Consider the following 20,327-nt stretch of genomic DNA (forward strand, 5'->3'; position numbering starts at 1 on the left):
AACCTACTTCTCTCCAGCTACCATTTCCACCTGTTCTGGAGGGATACCGCAATGTTTCCAACCCAGCAGAGCCGCATAATCCCTCCAGTGTGTCCTGGGTCTGCCCAGTTGGACATGACCCAAACAACTCACCCAGGAGGAATCCTAGTCAGATGCCTGAACCACTCCGGCTGGCTTCTTTTGATGTGGAGGTATGTCAGCTCTACCCTGTCTCACCAATGACTCGTCAAAAGCTTGTCATCCAAACTCTGAGTCCAGACAACCTCATTTGGACGTCTGGGTTCAGTTAAAAAAAACAGAAGATACAAATATTCGACTGGGACTAAAAAAAATGAAGGGACTCGAGCGATATAAGTTATATTACAGGATTTACAGCAGTTAAATGTGCTGTTTCTAACAATAATAAGGAACTACCAGCCAAGTAGATTATGTGGTCCTATACAATACAAAGTCACCAACCCACTGATCAAATGATGAGAAAAGAACATGTTTTTTTAACCCACTGCTAAAAGGAGAAAAGATCTGCTTTTCTACCATCAAACTAAATTAGGTCCTGCAATAAAATCCACTCAGAGATTTTATCTTTAAACTGTTTTCATGCTGCTGTTTTCTGTCTGGGGCTGTCTGAAGAGATCAGATCATTTATATAACCACTAACAGAGGTCCACACTAACAGGGTATTTGAACACCATTTCATATTCACGTTCTCAGAAATGTCATGAGACAAGCTACTGATTTTCCACCGCTCAAAGCTGGAGAGTATAAATGTTGTTTTCATTTTCGCTCCCCTCTTTCTGTGTGAAAGCTTCTGCTTGTATCCTGTGCTCACTCCTTTTATATCTTTGTGAGATGGATGTACTGTATTTCAGATATTCGTTTGATATCTTCAAGAAAACAATATCAAGATTGAGACAGATAAGCTAAATGCTTCACTGAATAACTGAGTTATTATGATCAGCAAAGGTCATCTCACACACATGAGCATATTGCACCAAAGCTGTATAACTATTCAATTTAATCAAAATCAGAATTCTTATAATTTTGCATGTTTTAATTGCTTTTTGAAAAAAAAAATGTTTAGTTTCAGTTTGAGTGGATTTGCTCATTTAATTGTTTTTGTTTTTTTTGTTTTTTTTTGTTTTTTTAAATGCTTCGTGTTAGTGTCGACTTTAGTCTTGTTAATTAGTTAATGTGGAGGGTATATGGAGGGTAGGTGACTCAAAAAAAAAGAAAAAAAAGATCTGCTTCATCAGACAGATTTCTTCTATACATTTATCTTATTTTTATATTTTTCTAAGTCTGGTTTTGAATTGAGTTATTTCATTTTACTGAAAGGGGTTTTTGCACCTATTTTCTTTTTTTTCTTTTTTATTTACTCAGCTATAGTAACCTTGGCTAAATTGGATTGTTACTACTTTTATGGCAGCGTAAAGCCCAGAGATAGGTAGTTTGTGACATTTAGCTTGAACGAAAAGGAAAAAAAACCTCTCGAACCTCCATCTGACCTTTACTGACTCCCAAGATCTGTTGCTTGTTCTTTGGCACTTTTTAACAAATTACAATTTAAATGTCTGACGTTTTGGTGATATTAAGCAGCTGAGAAGCTAAAAAGAACAAAACCTTTATCCTATTCTACATGTCCATCATAAAAACACCAAATTTTAGAGCATCTTTTGGAGGAATGATGCTTCATCTCCACAGACTTGGAGAATTGATACTAAGACGTGCTGCAGCTGTTCTGATAGGAAGCAGAGGCTCAACACACTAAGACACTTTATGTTGGTGTTTCTTCGATTTGTTACTAGACTGTGTTTTTAAATATGACTGCATAAATCTTAAATCACTACGGGCAATATAGTAAATGGTCCAGCTACTATCAGGCATTCATTTAAATGAGTGCCTCATGGTAAGGAATAGCTTCATGCTGGTAGCCGTTTTTATTCTAAGCCAACAAATTAAATGTACTGAGATACATTAAAAATGCTCCACGGGGCATCTTTGCTTCTGCTACATCTCATTAGTGGTTATTGGTTTTATCATTAGCGCGCTCCACAAAGGAATCCTGCAGAGAGACAGAAAAACCAAGAGAAAGAAGAGGGGGGAAAAAAAACAAAGAGGAAGAGGCTGATTCTTCCCCCACCCTGCTCCTCTTCTAACCATCCTCACCTTTCCATCTTCCAGCATGAGCTGCAGGGAGACATCTCCACTTTTGTAGTCCTTGGTGAGCTCAGCAGACTTCCACACCTCCTCTGCATCAGGGATCCAAACCCGAGCAGACTGAGACACAGAAAAACACATACACAAAAACCAAAAACAGATAAAGTTAGAAACCAGACAATTATTTCACATCAGGTACACAATAGGATACTTGCATAAACACTGTAGAGATGCCGTTGCGTTTATAGTATTAAACACAAGAACGTTTATGAATATCCAAATCTGGAGCCTATCCCAGCTATAGTAGGGTGAGAGGTGGGGTACACCCTGGACAGGTCGCCTGTCTGTCGCAGGGCTAACACAGAGAGACAGACAACCATTCACACTCACATTCATATCTATGGGCTATTTATATGTGTAATTTAAAAAGAACCAAACAAAAAACAAAAACAAAACAAACAAACAAAAAAACCCCACATGCTTAACTTTCTACCCTTTCTACAAAATAAGCTTTTTTCTCCTCCCTGGAAGTTATACACATATAACCATCTTTGCTGTTGCAGAATTCTTCCATAAATTGGAATTCACGATTCACTGAGTGACACATCACCTCTTTTATCACATATCTGGATAAACCCACTCCACCTGATGCTCCATGCAAACACAAATCACTTAGGTTTCCTTCTGCTCAGTTCAAATGGAGGAGGACAACAGGACAGTTTTACTAAAATGCCTCCTTTTTAATATATCCATCCAGTATATCCATATATCTTTTTAATATCCATGACCTCAGAGAAAACACTGGCTTCTGTGTTTCACAGTCATGAGAACTCAGCTCCTAATGGTCAGTTAAGTTATAGGAACAAACAACTGAACAAACACTGGCTTATACTGACTGAAGAAAGCAGCTGTGAATGTTAAATGGTGATAACTTCAAACCCACAAACACAGACACACAGGCATCACTAGAAAAGTGTTTCAGGCCTTACATACATGTGACTGGAGGCAATCAGCTGATCACAGAAATGTGGGAAAACAGTGATGGGCACTGCCGGTCACATGGCTGAAGAGACTAGCTTATAAATGGTGACGCATGCCCACACTTATGCAAGGAAGCCCAACTGTATAAGAGTCAGCTGGAGAACCATGCAGTGACTGGGTCATTAATAGGACCACGGTGTGATGGGACAAGGTGACCGCACAGTGCCTGGCAGAAGACAAAAGCTAAACAGTGCATGTGTTTAGCTTTTTTCTTTTAGAGTATATTTAACATTACAAAAGGGGAACAAATGAACAGGAAAAGTGCCAATTTTTTCCGGAGCATCTAATGCACATGACGATAAAATTCCTTGTTGAACTTCCAGGAATGCTCTCAGGCCTTAAGGATTTTTTTTAACCTTCCTTACGCAAACTGCTCATGACGATTTCACAGAGGCAAAAGACAAAGACCTCACTGTAGAGGAGCGTAACGGGAGAATAAGTGGTTAATTTTGTCTGCTGCTTCACTACCGATCATCTGAATCATGACCTCATAGTCACACAAATCCTCATGAACCCTTCGTGGTGCATGAGAGCGGTGGGGTGAAATGGCAGCTTTAGCAGAGAAACTGTTGAGTCTTAATATTTTATAGCCTTGTGAACCAATTAGGGTTTTTTTCACCTGTAAAAAAAGTGCTGATTCTCATTCCAGCCCCGTCACAATTGTCTGCAAACCACCTCAGGTGCACGGTGCACTGGTAAGTTTTGGTAAAGAGAGAGCTGAGTGTGAAAACAAAACTGTTGGTTTATCGGTCGATCCAAGTCCTCCCCTCATACCCCATGGTCCCAAGCTTGGGTAGTGACCAAAAGAATGAGATCGCCGGGGAGAGGGAGTCTGCCATCGCTGCTGAGAATGCTGCCCCATGGCCCAGACACAGATAGGGATAGATGATGGATGGAAGCTCCATCAAGTCCTCAGGTTATCCACATTATTCCTCTCTCTCTCTCTCTCTCTTTTGGTGCAGAAACACTAAACACTGTGACCTGTATAGTTAGGCTATGTATAGTGTGGCACTTAAGAAAAATGAGAATGGCACTTAGAAATGAGCGAGCATCTTTGTAAGTTAGAGGATGAAGAAAATTTAAAAAAAAAGAAAAAAAAAAAGAAAAGATATACATGGAACACAGTAAATAGGGAATATTTAAGGTGTGTAAAAATAGGATACAATCACATTAAAACTAATAAAGTGAGTCATGTTCCCAAGAGGTTAAAAACTAAAACTCTTAAAAGTCAACTCTTCCATTGAAGCAGTGCTGTTACCCAAACTGCCAGGTTTTGGCATCCAAATAAAAGGGAACCAGTGCAGGATCACAAAATTACAGGGATGAAGTTAGAACTTGTATAGGTGGCCTACGAGGTGAAACCACCAATGGCACCTACCAATGATTGGCAGATTCAGCCCAGAATCCCCCAGGTGGAAATTACTAGGGCTGTCCTGAATACCATCTTTTAAATGTCTGAGAGTTAATAATGATAATAAATAGGACATATTTAAAGCTTTGCCCAACTAAGGGGTTAGGAGGGTAACATTTGATAACAGCAATGTTGTCTGACAATGCGCTACACTTGGAGAGAAAGGCAGAGGCAAAACAATGTCACACAGGGAGTTCACAACTCTGTCTGGGTGCTGCTGCTTGCTGAATGGTAGAGAGGAAGTTGTGGGTCACTCTGAGCTAACGCACAAGTCCCAGAGGTTTTTCACAAGAGCCCATTTGAGAAAGAAAAAACACTAAAGGAGCTAATTAGCCGCAATAAAGTGAACAGAAGCATGAGGATCAATTTTTAACATTCGTTACAGTCTGAGAAATTACAGTTCTCGTGTGGGCTGGTTCTCCAAACAGCACCAAGCCTGGATATGCAGCAGCAATGTATTAGTAGAAAAGAAGTATATATATGCTTTTGTAACAGTGGATCCAAAGTTGGATTTTTAAAGGCCTGCAAATGACCATTTAAAGTCTGCAAAATGCACAACAGCTGCTTCTACAGTAGCAAAAAAAGCTTTACTTGAAGTGCCTTGTAGTCCCCGTGTCGTGACATTTTAAAGTTGGATATCTTTTGCATTTCTGTACTGCGATTACTCACCAGCACCTACTTTATAGCACTACCAGCATATCTTAGATAAGCCAGTACTAGCTGATAAATCTACAAACATGAGCTGTCACACTCTGAGTTTATCTAATACTGAGACAATAAGTGTTATGTTTGTTGTATTCAGTATGTTTGGAGACAATGAGAGACGGAGAAACTGCACATCTATGCGTCTGTGCTGAGTTACACATGAAACAGCAGCTAAAAGGGAGAAGCCCTCACACACTGCCCAAATGATCAAACCACAGGACTCAACCACATTACTGTCTGACACTGATGCTCGCTATCATCTGCACCATCAAACATCCTGCCTTATCCCTCATAAGAGACACATTGTTATTTGCATTCCAGTGGATTTACAGTAATTTTATTCAAAATTAAATAAATAGACAACAGAACAATTTTAGTAAAAGTGACATGCTTTTGGGATGGCTGCTGAGATCATTTTTATAGAGGCTGCTGGTAAATTCTGCTACGGCGCTTCAGATGAGCCACTTTTAATGTTCATTACTGGAAAAAAAAAAAAATCAGACATGATCAAATGCATGTTTTCTTAAATGAAAGCATGAAATAGAGCAACATTCATCAACATGCCAATGGCCCCTGTCAGCGCCGAGGCCACTACCAAGCTTTCTCCAGACATTTTGGTCCGGTTTATTTACACAATCACAACAACAGTGGCCTCAAAACTTTTATACTGTAAGGTAAAGGCTACAGAAAGAAACCTCTGGCTCACGGAGAGGCAACCGTCTGCCTAAGACAAGTAAAAACACCACTCTGCAAAGCTTACTTATCAAACAGCATGTTTGACTGAGCGGCACAAAACTCCTAAAACAAGAAACCAGGTAGATTTAAATGAAACGTCCTTTTTAAGCTTTTACTGATGAAGGTTTGGGTTCTTTTCATGTTCATATCGGTGTTCTCTCTCCGTTTAGTCTTCTCAAAGCAGCACAGGCTGTACAATCATGTTAAAGATTGTGATCTTAGTATTATAGGTCAGGTTATTGGCATAGCTGCTGGAAAACTGGCCTTACTCTACCAGCTCTTACAGCAGAAACTGTTCCACCATGCTCAGCTCATGTAAACGCATAAAAAGCTTTCCGCCATTTTCCTTCCAACTTCAGAGAGATTTTGCTTTGTGCCAGATAACGACCACCATCATTAAATTATGGTTGATATCTTTGGTTGTGGCTTTAAAGTTGGCAGCTGTAACTTTCTTGTGAGGAAAGTTTGTTGGGATAAAAAGTGGGAATAAAAAGAGGGCATACTGCATAGGCTGGATCTCAGGAGGATAGTGTATCGTGAACTAAGTTTTCTATCAACCAAACAGAATATTTGAATAAGAAGGAAATGATGAAAAGTTTTTCAGTATGGACTAGTTTAATTATACAACATAAACAGGGGCTTGTTGGACCCATAATCTTTGTATTTTCTCTTATTGAAGTGTTTTTTCTTATCAAAAATATTAATCCAAGAAAAAAGTAGACAAATCCAGTACAGACAAGAATCACAGTTTTTCGGTAAAATCCACCCGACACTGTCCTTTGATAGTAAGTTGTATTCAATGAGCAGGATTTGATATAGGCCCTGGGTATTACTTTTAGTTGCTGTGTTTTGTAATTTACACAGCTCTTTTTTTCTGTATCACTTCCAAAACTATATCACACTGCATATACTTTGGAAACAAATAAAAGAGCAACAATTCATTGTCTCTATAGTGAGTTCCTCATCCAGTGAACAGACTCAAACTACCTCGTTTCCTCTGCAGCCTTGGAGAGTTTGGTGTACCTGTACATAAACCACTTCTTCACCTGATTAAATTTCTGGTTAAAGTGATCCTCCAGCATAAAAATGGATCTTCAGATGAACCAAACAAAGGCTACCGTTTCCAGCTGCAGCCCATGAGTGTGGAGTTGGAGCCTGTTCAACTGCAGTATGAGAAACTCTCTGCAGAGTCTATTTGGTTAGCAGCAACTGAAATTTCAAAGTAGGAGCAAAGGAATTTTCCACTGGTATAGCAATCACAGATAAATAAGACACAAAACACTCATAAGTGGTTGTTAATATACATGATTTTTATACACATAAAGCTACTTAAAAGGAATTAAGAGAGATAAACTGGATGGAATTATAAGCTCTATATTTGCAGGTGAATATAGCCTTTTACCATCTTCTTCCTCATTCCATCATGTTATAACTCCCTGCGTTAGACCATCCCAGCAGCCAGCCTCATGGCAACAAAGAGGCAGAAAGAACGAGAAGGAGGAGGAGAAGAGGAGGAGGATGGAGACTAAAAATAGCAACAGCAAGTTCTGAGCATCATCACACCTCACAGAGGCAAAGCTGCACACTTTCTGATCCTGGTAATTGTCACAAAAAGCACACACACACAGAGCACTTGTTTCACACACCACTAGGTGTGAGGCACGATTATCCTGAATTAGTTAACACTGAAATATGCTCCCAATTTGCACATTAGCAGACATACATGCAGGGGAAGAAAGAAAGACAGCACTGTAGTACAGCTGCAGAGGTAATGAATCATATTTATAGTCCAACAAATTCCCCTGGGTTCGGAAATAGAGGAGAGATGTAGGTTGAAACCACACAGTCTCTCTCACACACTCATATTCACACACAGAAACTGACAGACATCTACATGTTTCAAGGACGTCATCGTCCAGAGTGAAAAAGAAGCTGGAAAAGAATAGCATCTAAATGCTGGAGAGAAAAATGTGATGAGTCAGGGTGCAAAGACAGACAGAGAGACACGGGTGGATGGTGGAAGGGATGGATGGAGGCTGGTTAGGCAAGGCTGGTGTCTTCTGGGGTGGCAGACAAAGAGAGGAGGCATGACAATAAAGGAGCAAAGACGTCAGAGCATGTGTGACATCAGCAATCATGTGACTACAGTGTCTCTACTTTTTCCCCACATGCTGTATGCAAGACACGTCCATGCAGCACATACTTGGTTGCAGCAAAGCAAGGATGAAATGTTTTCTGTGTGGCGATTTAAAATGTGTTCACTCCTAAAGCGAGAACAACATCTGTTATCAATATCACAGTATAACCGGCATATAAACAATGCAGCATTAACTTCCATTTGTTCCTCATTGTTGTTCTAATTTGAAACTAATGGTAGCGTATCCAGTTTATTTTCTTACAGTTCAGGAAAAGACAGAGTCACTTGTACAACTCCTGAGTTGTTTATTAAAACAGTTTAAAGGGAACATATTATGCTCAATTCCAGATCCATTGAGCATAATATGTCCATGCACTGATCTGACGGTCATTCTTTGACTGTCAGTGAATCAAAATCAAATCAAAAAAGCAGCAAATTGCTGTGAAATAGATTCTTGTGAATTTGGAAGCAGAGCAATGACCTTCCACTGGCAGTTTATGCCCCTGACCCTTGGCAAGCAGGAAGATTTTCCATGTATACAAATGTAAGTATGAAGCATGAAGGGAACTACTTTTCTAGACATCACACCTTTTTCTAAAATGAACCTTCCCCATTTTAAGCACTCTCTGAAAATAATAAATCAAGCTAGTACAAGCAGATGCTTCAGCTGTTTCATATTGGCTACATTCAGAAGACAATGATTTAAAAGAAGAAATCCTGTATTTTAGTTATTTTTAAGGGCCAAATAGCACAATCTTGGGATTGGGTTTGTGTAACGCATTTTTGGTCTCCAGATCTATGCTCAGGTAAGACAGATGGCATCAAGGTTTACCTTCTCAAACTTAACAAATGCTCCCCTGAGCCCAAGAACATATTATAACCACAGGCGGAGCAAGACACCTGATGATGAGTAACATCAAAGAAGAAGCCTCAAAGGGAGTATACACGAGCATACATATATATTGATCATATTGGAGGATGGCATTAAATTAATAACAAGAGAGCACCAGTAGTGGCGTGGTGCCTTGCTGACTGCTCATGTATTTAATAGTACCACTTCTCTTTAATCCAAAATTCACAGATTACCAGAAGCAGCAAAGTGAACATTATAGTTGTCAAAAATGATTTCTTCCTGTATTTCAGGTTTTCAGTACACAGTAGGGGTCAGCAGTTCAATTAACAGAAGGGAAAGGTCTTGAAGGCGCAAGTTGGGCTGATGCTAATCCTGGTTTAATTGAGACAAAGGATCGGGAACTGATTAGGCTACCTCTGGCTTAACACCAACTAATCGTATTACAGTCAATTACACCGCAACTTTTTTACACTCCAACATGACTGATGCCACTACTCCTAACATGACGGCCAAAGTCTGTGCTCTTAGCATCTAAAAATCAACAAATGAAAGAAGTAAGAAACTACTGAGATGAAGATTAAACCTCTTCCACCAAACACTGTGAAACCATTGTGGTACCTTTTGAATATGACAGAAGTGATGTTATCACAGAAGACCTGCAGACGTCCTGAAAGTCATTTCAGCCTCAACTCTTCCGTATCCGACTGCAACGCCTCTTGGTATTAAATAATTTTGGCTAATGCAGAAACTGGAGGTGCACTGAAGTTTTCAATGTCACAGAGATCAGGAAACAGGGAGTGTGTGCAGTGCACCGTTTTGGGGTTGCAAGGCTAAGTGTTTGCAAATCTGCTCAGAGTAAACAACAGATTAAAGAGACGCTAATACAGAGCTCTGAGCTTTCGCTCTGGAAGTGGGCGCCTTTTGGCCTACTGCAAGGCTCTTTTCCCTACTTATAACTCAGCTTCTCATAAAGTCAGAGCCTGGATAGCTGGGTTTGTCCTCACCAGTAAAGTAATACATTTACTGCATACTGCAGTTGCAGGCAGAAATATTAAGGAGCCATAGACTCGCTGAGGTAACACAAGCCTACTTCTTTATCCATCTATGGATCAATCATGCTTATCATGAGAGGTTCACCCCTAACTGCCTATTTGGAGCCAGGAAAAATCCCTTCAAGATTTATACTTTTTTTCCATGCAAATGTAACTGAAAATCTATTGATTTGTGTGATATTTACAATTTTCCAAATGACTGTATTTCTCTGGGTATTTGGTTTTTGGGCTTAATCTACCTGCTACAAAAAGAGCAAAAAACTTTCATTTCAGAAGGATTATGGCTGAACATCCTGAAACATCAAACACGCAGCTAAACTGTCTTCAAATAAAATATCTATTCCTCGGTCTAGTGACTGAGACAATCTTGTTCTTTTGACCGAACAGAGGAGCTAAAGGAATTTAGACAAGTACACTGCACCTCATAAAAGTAAGTCAAGCGGAAATGGATGAAAACCTTAATATATTTCGTAGCACAGACTGGCAAAGGCGACCTTCCAGACAGCCGCAGCGGTATGCGAAAAAAGTGTTTTGCTCACATATTCTCAGTAAAGCGGTCAATGGAGACTGCAGAAGCCTCGTCACATGATACCACTCATGTGAGAATCTGCTGTTTTTCTGCTCAGCTGGGCAGACACAGCATGACGCCAAGATTTAGAGAGATTTCAGCGCTGTTGGAGAGCTTGGTAGGATGGAACCTTGATTGTCTGCGCTCCCAACTAGACCATTGGCACAACTAGCGTGCCAATCGTCTCCTGACTGCCCAAGATCTCTTACTAAGAGGCTCTGACGCTGATCAGCATCTAATCACATTAGTTTGGCCAGTGCTGACTCTTGGCATAGTGTAGGAGTAGTGTTGTTTGCTTCTTTGCACTGTAAAAGAGCAGAGAATAGGAGCCACAATTGTCCTCCCTTATATTTACGACACCACAACACACCAACAGAGTATGTGGAAGACAGTTCCAGCTCACCAGTTCTTTAGTTATTTAAAACAGTCAATAAAAAGCAAAGAAATCTATGTGATAGCAATTACAGTGCTAGATAAATTATCCAGAAGAACATATTGCTGCTCCATCCAACCAACAAAGTTGTACTGCAAAGCCAGATGTGCATCCAAAACAGGCAGCAAAAACTACAAGCTACTTCCACTGATTCAATTTCGTCAAACCGTAACAAAGATGTTGCTGTTATTCAGATAACAAAACTCAGCACAGGCTAAAATCTGATTTGTTGCTAAGTGGAAGTTATTACTGTCCTTCTGATTTCAGTGACATAACCATTTCGAAGGGTGTGTCAGGATTGGGGCTCCACAGCCACCATTACAGAGGGCATGTACTAAAACCAAATTCAAAACCACAGCATAGAAAGGTTCTTTATATGACATAAAGAGAAACAGCAGTTTATCATTAAAAGCATCCATTCCTTTAAAAAATAATGACACAACTATTTAATTAAGAGGGGAGGAATTTCTTTAAAGCTTAAAAAGGGAGCAAAAACTTACTTTCAGAAACATATACTCCAACTCCCGGTTCATTTTGACTGTTGAGCGAGCTTCTAGCTCATGCTGTGACTCTGATGGTTTTGTGGATGCCTCCAGCCACGCACGCCACAAGACCAGACACTAACCGATCGAGCAGTGAGCTCCAAAGCTCGCTGGCAGATGAAACCTTCCCATTGTGTCTGCAGACACAAGTGGTGTTCAACGACGTTATCCAAACTTCCTTGCCCCGTGGCAGATGACTGGCCTTCCCAGCTGTCTGTCAAAAAAAAAATCTCAGCTTCCTTTATTGATCACATGAGCTATGAGGCAGACGGCGAGTAAACAGGACCGTCTCACAAGCCGCTCCGAAAAACAACTGCAGACCAGGAGCTGCAAAGATGAAAACTGAACCTGGATGATACATGAAGGGAGCTAGCCTATTAAAGGAACGTAATATCTTCCCGTAAAGCAACATTGAAATTCTGTAATTATTTATTTCTTTTACCATTGAATTCTGGTCATTTTTTATGCTTTCTGGTCAAAATCAGATGCTACATCAACACAGTCACATTAAAGGGACTCGCTATTTTACTCACGAACATTCAGCCATAGAATACTTCCATGTATCTTGATTTGGATTGCAATGACCTCATGCATCAACGAGTACAACATGATTGCGCAATTACTTTAACCAGGTCATGGCAGTAACTGAATGCACATGCTCTCAATTACAGATAAAGCGGAAAAAATAAACCCATGACGTTGAATAATATAAAACCTGCCACCTGACGAGTTGGAAAAACACCTACAGCCCCAAAGATTTGACTATTCGTGAAGTTTTTTGGAGTTTTTTTTAAATCAAACTGGGTTTTGTAACACGAGCATGCTAACGTATCACCAAAAATGTCACATTTAATAGGGGTGGCAATTACACTAACTCACGACAGACTGCGATACAATACTACCACTATAGTATCACAATGGTATTGCAGCACTGTGAATAACTGAAACAGAAAGTCATCTGCATCAATGTTAAACTGGAGTCCAACATATCACTTTAGGTTCTCAGTAAACTGTGGGCCACCTGTTTGCAGCTAAAGCCTGCATAATGACAAACAAACTAAACAAGCACTGCAAGCTAACATGGTGGCTAATACACAACTGCACAAAAAAGCAGCCAAAACTGAAGGTTGTGGCGCTGTCTTGTTTTTGTTTTCTTTTGGTTTTTTATTTGCAGGCAACTCTAAAACACTAATTTCTTGCATAAACAGGTGAACTTTTTTTAAAAAAAAATATCCTGTACAAATAGTGACTTGCCATGTTCAGACCAGTGAAACAGGCTAGAGCAAAGTGAAGGTACTGATATTCTGTCGAACTACTAACATTTGCAGAGTGTTTGCTAGTTATCATTCTCCATAGATTGACAAAAACGTAATAAACATATGTAAGAAATAAAGGCTTTGATACCAAGTTTAGGTCAGTTCAGGCTAATGCCATAAGGGTTAGGGATATCAGCATATCAAGCTACAATAAGCAAACTGATGGTTTTCTTTCCACTAAATGAATTAATTGTTAGACTTGAAGTCATAAAATAATATTTTCAAAAAAGGTTTGTCCACATTTGAGGTCTCTTAGGTACTCTGCATCTTGATGCCAGAATAAGTGAGACAAAATGACCATTCAGTTATGGCAGAAGTGCACCAATGCACGGCTGTCAATGGGTTGAAAAAGGTCAGACATGCTGGCAACACCCCAACAAGTGATGTAACAGCAGGTGTTTTCCCTTCCATCATCTGCTCCTGACTACTCTCACTGTGTGACTTCACTAACTAGCATGTGGCCATATGTGCAGCCTGCTCAACAGGTTATCTCCTATGGTACAGCTCTCATTTTCCCTGAAACAACCTGCAGCTCTTTGAGCTTAGGACCCATGTCAGTGACACAGTGAGAACTTTTAGAGGTGAGACAATAAGAAGCTGGAAAATCACAAAAACAATACAGAGAATAAAAATATGACATTTTTTAAGTACCTTTCCACTGCAGCAATGCTGGGTAGGTCTGACTTGCCCTATAATTTATATTATAATAAAAATAAGAAGAATATTTTTTGTTAAATATCCTTTTTAAAGCCAGCATTCCAAAAACCCTTACAAAAACATTCGGTGTAAACAATATTTCAGACTCGAAGGATAAATTACAATTAAAATATCAATGTAAAATTTAGAAACCGGCCACTACAAGTCTTGAGTTCAACAACAACAATAAAATTAAGTGTGACTCAACAGTTAAGATTAAAAATATATAATAAGTAATCTAAAAATGTAAAAATTAGGAATTTTTTTTTTTTTTTAAATGACATAAATCCTTAATAGTGATTTAAATTTAACAATTCTGCAACTATTTTGACAAATGAAAAAAAAATTATACCAAGTGCTGGAACTGAGACATTGTTGTTCGTTCTTGTTGTTTACATTGTTGATCATTTTGCTTTTGATAGGTTTAACCAATCAGAGTCAAGCCCCACACAGCAGCTTTTCAGGGCCGATCAGATATACAGTATCTACTGCGAAACAAGTACTGTTTTCTGATATGTCCTTGAAAGAATGGGCAGTTCCTGCAGCTTGACACACTACCTAAAGCTCACTGCAAGTTCCTACAGTAGAAAATGTTTACATTTTAACTGACATTTGAATTATGAACCCGCAGCCCTTTGCTGGATGTCTCACCCCACGTTCATATTTTCACTGCTTCACTATCAAAAAAGGCTAACATGCCAAAAAAAAATAATCTTAGAAAAGAACAAAAGCATAAATAAATACTGTGCCGTAATTAATATACAATATGCAGACTAATTTGAGCGTTATGAAAACCTCATGTGAGAATAATTTTCTAATCAGCTACAGAGAGATCTTTTTGTAACCGCCTCGTAGTATAATCACATATTTTATAAGTGCCTGTGTGTGATACTACCATAATCAACCAAGAAATAATGGCAGTAATGACCTAACCTACTATTAGCATGCCTATCTTTTCCTCCATTTTCGCAACTTAACCTTTACTATTTTTTACTATTAAAGGAAAAACTGGATCCTACACTGGATCATTCAACGACCCCATATAAACACAACTTAGAAAGACTTTGTGTGTATTATACTGGCCTTTTTACATGACTTTCGTTTGTATTGTATTTAGATTTTTCCTTACTGAGTGCCTTTTTCCATTTTGCTTATTGAGCTTCTTATTGCATTATATGCAACAATGTATGGTAAGAAAAGTCTAACCATCTTTAGCTCTCCAACACGGCGAGTCATGAAGCTGTTTCAGTGTGGCTGTAACACGTTCATTTTCTTTTCATTTGGTTTTCAATTCTGATCCTCACTGGTTTGTTTGTTTGTTTTTTTGTTTAAATATGAAAACTACCCAGCATCTCAGCTCAAAGTGCATGACACCCTTCTTGCTCTCAGCAGAGACCTTCAATCTTCAGTTCACTTCACTGTTGCAAACTTAGCAACTTTGTCACAAGATTTAGCAGCTTTTTATAACCCCCTTTTCAAAGAAGCCATTAAGGAAAAGAAAAAAAAAATCTATGGCGCTCTTGCTTTAGCTGGGGAAGAGCCACACCTCCTCCTGTAAAGTCCAGTGGCTGTATGGGTACACTGCTTGTAACTTTTTGAGTAATCGTAGCAGAGCTGATATTTTTAACTTTCTTTATGATATTCTCAGACGCCCCCTTCTTGCTCAACTGCTCACTCTTGATCACCTCAGCTCAAAAAAACAATGCTATGCGGGGTAGCCCTAGTTCTTAGTTTAGTTTTACAAATCAATGTTGAGTCTAGCTATTTTAAAAACACAGCACATGTGCCTGTATTACACTCAGCTGTATTACATTCGAGTGTATTTTTGAAGCTTCAGTTGTGCGGTAAAAGGCCTTTTCAGCTCTGAGTCATCTTTTTAAGGTGCAGCTTGCTTTCCTCTCCACGAGAGCGCCCTCTCTTTCTTCTGTCTCTGTTTGCTTTTCTTTTCCTCTTACTAGTTTTGATCTTGATCTGTTTTATATTTTTGGTCCGAGTTACCAAAAAAGAAAAAAAAGAAAAAGAAAAAAAAAAAAAAACACAGACTACAGTCTTAAAGCAAAGAACTTCACCCCTGAGTCACCTCTCTTTAAACAGGCAGTCAGGTCACGCAGGAGACAAACACAGATTGCCGCTGTGTGTGTGGATGTTTGTGATAACATATGCACAGTAAGCTCCTATAAGGCTGACTCGTGTGCACAGAGGGCAGACTGTTCCCCACCCCTGTGCTGGAAAAGTAAATCACATAGAGAGTCCTCCTAAAAACCACTGTGCCATTCAAAGCAGAAACTAACTCTTGTCAGCAGCCATGCTAGCACATACGACCAAACACTCACCTGCATTTAAAGCCATTTCACCGCTTTAACAGATTTTTATGGAAACAGGCAGCTCAGTCGATGCATGGCTGTAAGCCATATCCTGCTGGCAGAGGAAGCAAACTCAGCAGCATCTATTGGTAGCTGGTTTAATCGAACACCTAAGTGCTATTTAAGCAGAACCCAGGCATCTTAATGTGTATTTTTTTCTATCCCAGCAGAACCATTAATTAATAATCTGCCAGTCAATTTCTCTGTTAATCACTTTATTGTTTAAAAAACAAAATTAGAGAACGAAAGGTGACATCTTTAATCCCTGTCCAGATATAAAGTGATTTGCTTTTTGCATATGACTTTTTAGCCCACTGGTTGTCATTGGGAACATTCCAGGCTTTATAGGTAGCCCTCTAAAGCCGCAGACACACTAGAGATTGTTCAGGAACTCCCTAGCAACCTGAAATCCTCATGACCTCTAGGAAAGTGCTAAATGACAGAAATTCAAAGTGGTTTCTTGAGTTTATCACTTAAAAAATGGAAAAAATTTAGAGTTTAAAGTTTAGATCCATCCTTTCTGAGTCAATTATGGTCATTTCACCTGGTTCCTGGTCACCATATCACTGCTCATCTTTTCCTGTGTGGACATCCTTTAACACTCTTTCCCTTTTGCAAAAACCTGATCACGTTAATTCACAATCTCAAGAAAATGCAGTAAATGTTGACAATTCTGAAGGAATGTGATGTCTGCAAAGACCTATTTTGCTTTTCCTTATTTTCTTATATGTATTGATACTTTTGAATGGTGACGCTCTTCCTAAAAAGTTGTTCCTATGAGCCCAAAGCTCAGGTTTCAGACAGTTTTTTTCTATTCTTTGCTCTGTCGGATGTCAGTGTGAGAATTCAGGCACATAGCTCTAAGCTAAAAGCACAGAAGCTCCACCCACCTGCCATTCAAACCTTCTGTTTGTGATGGGCAGCCAATTAGAAGAAAGACGGTTTAAAGGAAAAAACAAAGGGAGCTAAAACAGTTAATTCTGACACTGGATAAACTGAAGGGCTGAACAAAGGCCCACTACAAGATCAATGGGGATTATTTAAACTGTGAATCATGGAAAGCTACTCTAATACAATCCAAGTCTAAAATAAGGAACAATAGGTGCACAAAATTCAAACATGATCAAGTCTAACCAGCAAAATTTGACATTAAAGACGATCTAATCAATGCAGATAATAACTGTCATTCTTTCCAGATAATTTACCATCAGTGCTTTAGCGCTACATGGAGCAATTAACACATGCCTTTTTAACCGATTCTTTACAGAGGCCAGATATCAGCTATAAAAACGGCCCTGAGGATGCTTCAGTGTCCTTTTGGTGGCCGAAGGTTTAAATCTGTCTCCTTCTTGGAGCTTTGTCTAGGTAACAGAGACTGCAAAAAGCTCCTGAGAGTCACTTAAAAGAAGAGTTTACAGGTTTGAAATCATCGCACCGTCTTTGTACCACAAACGTTATTCACACTAAAGACACCAGCTGTCAAAGTAGGGGGATGGGTGACTCATCTCCCCTCCCTCTCCCTCCCTCACACACACACACACACACACACACACACACACACACACACACACACACACCACTTTTTTGCATCTCTGCCTCATATTTACAACCATCAATACGCAAAAGCAAATCAACAGCATGACCTTGAAAGTTAAAAGTGCAACACAGGCCTCTTTCTAGCAGCAGTATCATGGTGTCTTCAGGGACTATTTGGGTCTGCACAGCCACACCGAGGCTTCAGGGCCTATGAGCATCCTGGATGCTGAGGGGAAGGATGCTAAAGTGTCCAGATGCGGCGGTCTTTATGTGCATGAGCCGAGAGTACATAAAGAAGGGGCTCATACAACTGAGCCAAGAAGCTAAATCCAAAGTAATCTCTGACATTAAAATATATCGATGCAAAGGTTTGAGCTAAAGCTAAAATAACAAGGTTTAAAGCCGAAAAAGCAGAGCCTCCATGTTGGCTGGCACCGCCTTTGCATCATCCTAGCCCCCTGGCTTCCAGAGAGTAAAATGAAAAATTAAAATATGAACGTAAAAAATAATATATGTTTTTTTCTCTTTGGAGATCCAATGGCAAAATAAATCTTTTGGAAAATGTTTCGCAAGGAGGACTATGAAGGGAGGAGGTAGAGGCGAGGAAACGACTCTGCTGCATCTGTCAGCTGCACCCATTTCAGCTGTTCATCCAAGGTTACGTGTAAACACCTAAACACGAGATTTAAGCGGTTTCAACCCCGCTTTCATTCATTTGAGCCGCGGACACCGAGCCTGCACATTCCCCGAGGTGCAAAAATCAAACTTTCGGCGTTTTGTTCGTCGGGCGGAAACCTAGCTATTTTTCCTACAGGGTGAAGCCACGATTCGGACATTTATTTAGCGGACCGGCTACAAAAAGCAGGCACCTACACAAAGCTACACACTCGCGTTACCTTTGTGTACAGCTCCTCCGACGCTGCCATGACGGTCACTCGCTATGTCCTTCCTCCAATCTGGGCTGAAAGTCCGGCAGGTCTCCGCGCTGCTCGGGGCTCAGCGTGTGTTTTCATGTAGCGGGAAAGCAAAGCGTTTGTTGCCACGGAGACTCAGGGGGAAGACGTGCCTCTTATCGCCATGATAACCCAACAGGCTCCAGGCTGCCGAGGTTTCGCTGTCTCTCACTTTGCATTCTGGGTATGATGATGGATAAAATGATTCAGCCAAACGGAGGAAAACTGCTGCCGCGTGGGAAACGGCGCCTCCTAATGGTCAAGGCTTGATACTACACATAAAGGAACCCAGGAAAGGAAAAGAAACATTTCAACATAGTTAACAATTGATAATTTGCACAATGCAGAATTGCATCTCGTGGTGTATGACGTTTTGAGCACACCAGCTCTTCATCAGACAATGAAACAAAGGACAGCGCCATGTTAAATCACCTGTGATAGGTCACAAGACCAATGGCAATAATATCCAATCAGAATCACGACTTATATAGGACAGATAACTGATAAATAATCTACATGTAGTGTGTACTACCCTAGCGTGAGTCAGAAAAATCAGTGCCTAAGAAGACAAATAAGGAAACAGCAAGTGATCTCTCCACACACCTAGCAGCCAACATCGGGAAGATATACATAATATAATGGCATTGATGCAATTGGTTAGACAGATATAAAACCTACTCATGTTCAGTGTATTTATTGCATCCAGCAATGCAGGCACCTCTCTCTGAGTTTTCTTACACCTGGTGACAACGTCTCCTTAATAGTATATATTTGTGTTTACATTTTCATAATTGAATATACATATAGCAAAAACCTTAGATGACATATTCTAGTTAACTGGGTGAGTCATATATTATTTGTGTATTGTTGATGTAAAAACCCACCTAGGGACAAGGACTGGAAATTAAAAATATTTGTATCTTTGCAGCACGTCACTGTCATGGTCTGTATTGTGTCATTGTTAAATCGCATTGTCCCTATTAAATTAATTTTTATCATAATGGTGATTTTAAAAAAAACATTCTCTCTCAGTAAAATGCATTTTCTGCAGTGACTGTGATGTATAATGCTAACCACATAGGTGACTGTTGTGTCACTCACTCTGTTGATGTGACAAAACCCACTGTGCACGCCGTGTAAGGGTGAGGTGAATACTAAGTTTGATGTACAGTTGTGCTCATAAGTTTACATACCTTGGAAGAATTTGTGATTTTTGGCCATTTTTCAAAGAATATGAATTATATTACAAAAACTTTGCCCTTTTTAAATCATAATGACAACACAAACTACCCAAATGACACTGATCAAAAGTTTACATACCCTCGAAGTTTTGGCATGATAACACACACACAAGTTGACACACAGAGGTTTAAATGACTACTAAAGGTAACCCTCCTCACCTGTGATCTGTTTACTTGTAACGTGTGTGTGTATAAGTTTCTGGGCTTCAGACAGACTGCTGCATGTTTCATGTTGTGCTGCACTGATGCTGGATTCTGAGCCATGGGAAACGCAAAAGAAGATAGTTGAAATTTATAAAACAGGAGAGATATAAAAAGTGATCGCTGATGTTTTGAGGACGTGTGAGCGACATAGGCTGAAGGAACTTGGTCAGAATTGATGGCAAGATGAATACAGAAAACGCTGGAGGAAACTACTCATCAGCCCTGAAGCTACATATGGAAGACAGTTGGATGATCCAACATGACAATGATCCAAAACACAAGGCCAAGTCTACCGACCACTTTGGGGAGATCTGAAACGTGCAGTTCACGCAAGACAGGCCAAAAATTTAGAACTGGAGGCAATTTGCCAAGAAGACTGGGCAG

General features: G+C 39.8%; 1 protein-coding gene across 7 annotated transcripts in view; it reads right to left on the reverse strand.

The window, feature by feature from the left end:
- The window catches only part of myo5aa (myosin VAa), a 63,255-nt gene extending 44,547 nt beyond the window's left edge, over positions 1 to 18,708 (reverse strand). For 2 of the 7 annotated variants that reach the window (XM_019358057.2, XM_025907335.1), the window contains exons 1-2: positions 18,442 to 18,707; positions 2,167 to 2,277 (exon numbers count right to left, since the gene is read on the reverse strand). In XM_019358057.2, coding sequence (XP_019213602.1) covers positions 2,167 to 2,277; positions 18,442 to 18,471 — 141 coding nt within the window. In that variant the 5' untranslated portion in view covers positions 18,472 to 18,707. Of the gene's footprint in view, positions 1 to 2,166; positions 2,278 to 9,657; positions 9,791 to 18,441 lie in introns of those variants that run through there. The other 5 variants (XM_025907340.1, XM_019358056.2, XM_019358051.2 and 2 more) reach the window with 4 other exon arrangements.
- Positions 18,709 to 20,327: the final 1,619 nt, after the last annotated feature.

Source organism: Oreochromis niloticus, linkage group LG1 (genome assembly GCF_001858045.2).
Source record: "Oreochromis niloticus isolate F11D_XX linkage group LG1, O_niloticus_UMD_NMBU, whole genome shotgun sequence".
NCBI classification, from domain to species: Eukaryota; Metazoa; Chordata; class Actinopteri; order Cichliformes; family Cichlidae; genus Oreochromis; species Oreochromis niloticus.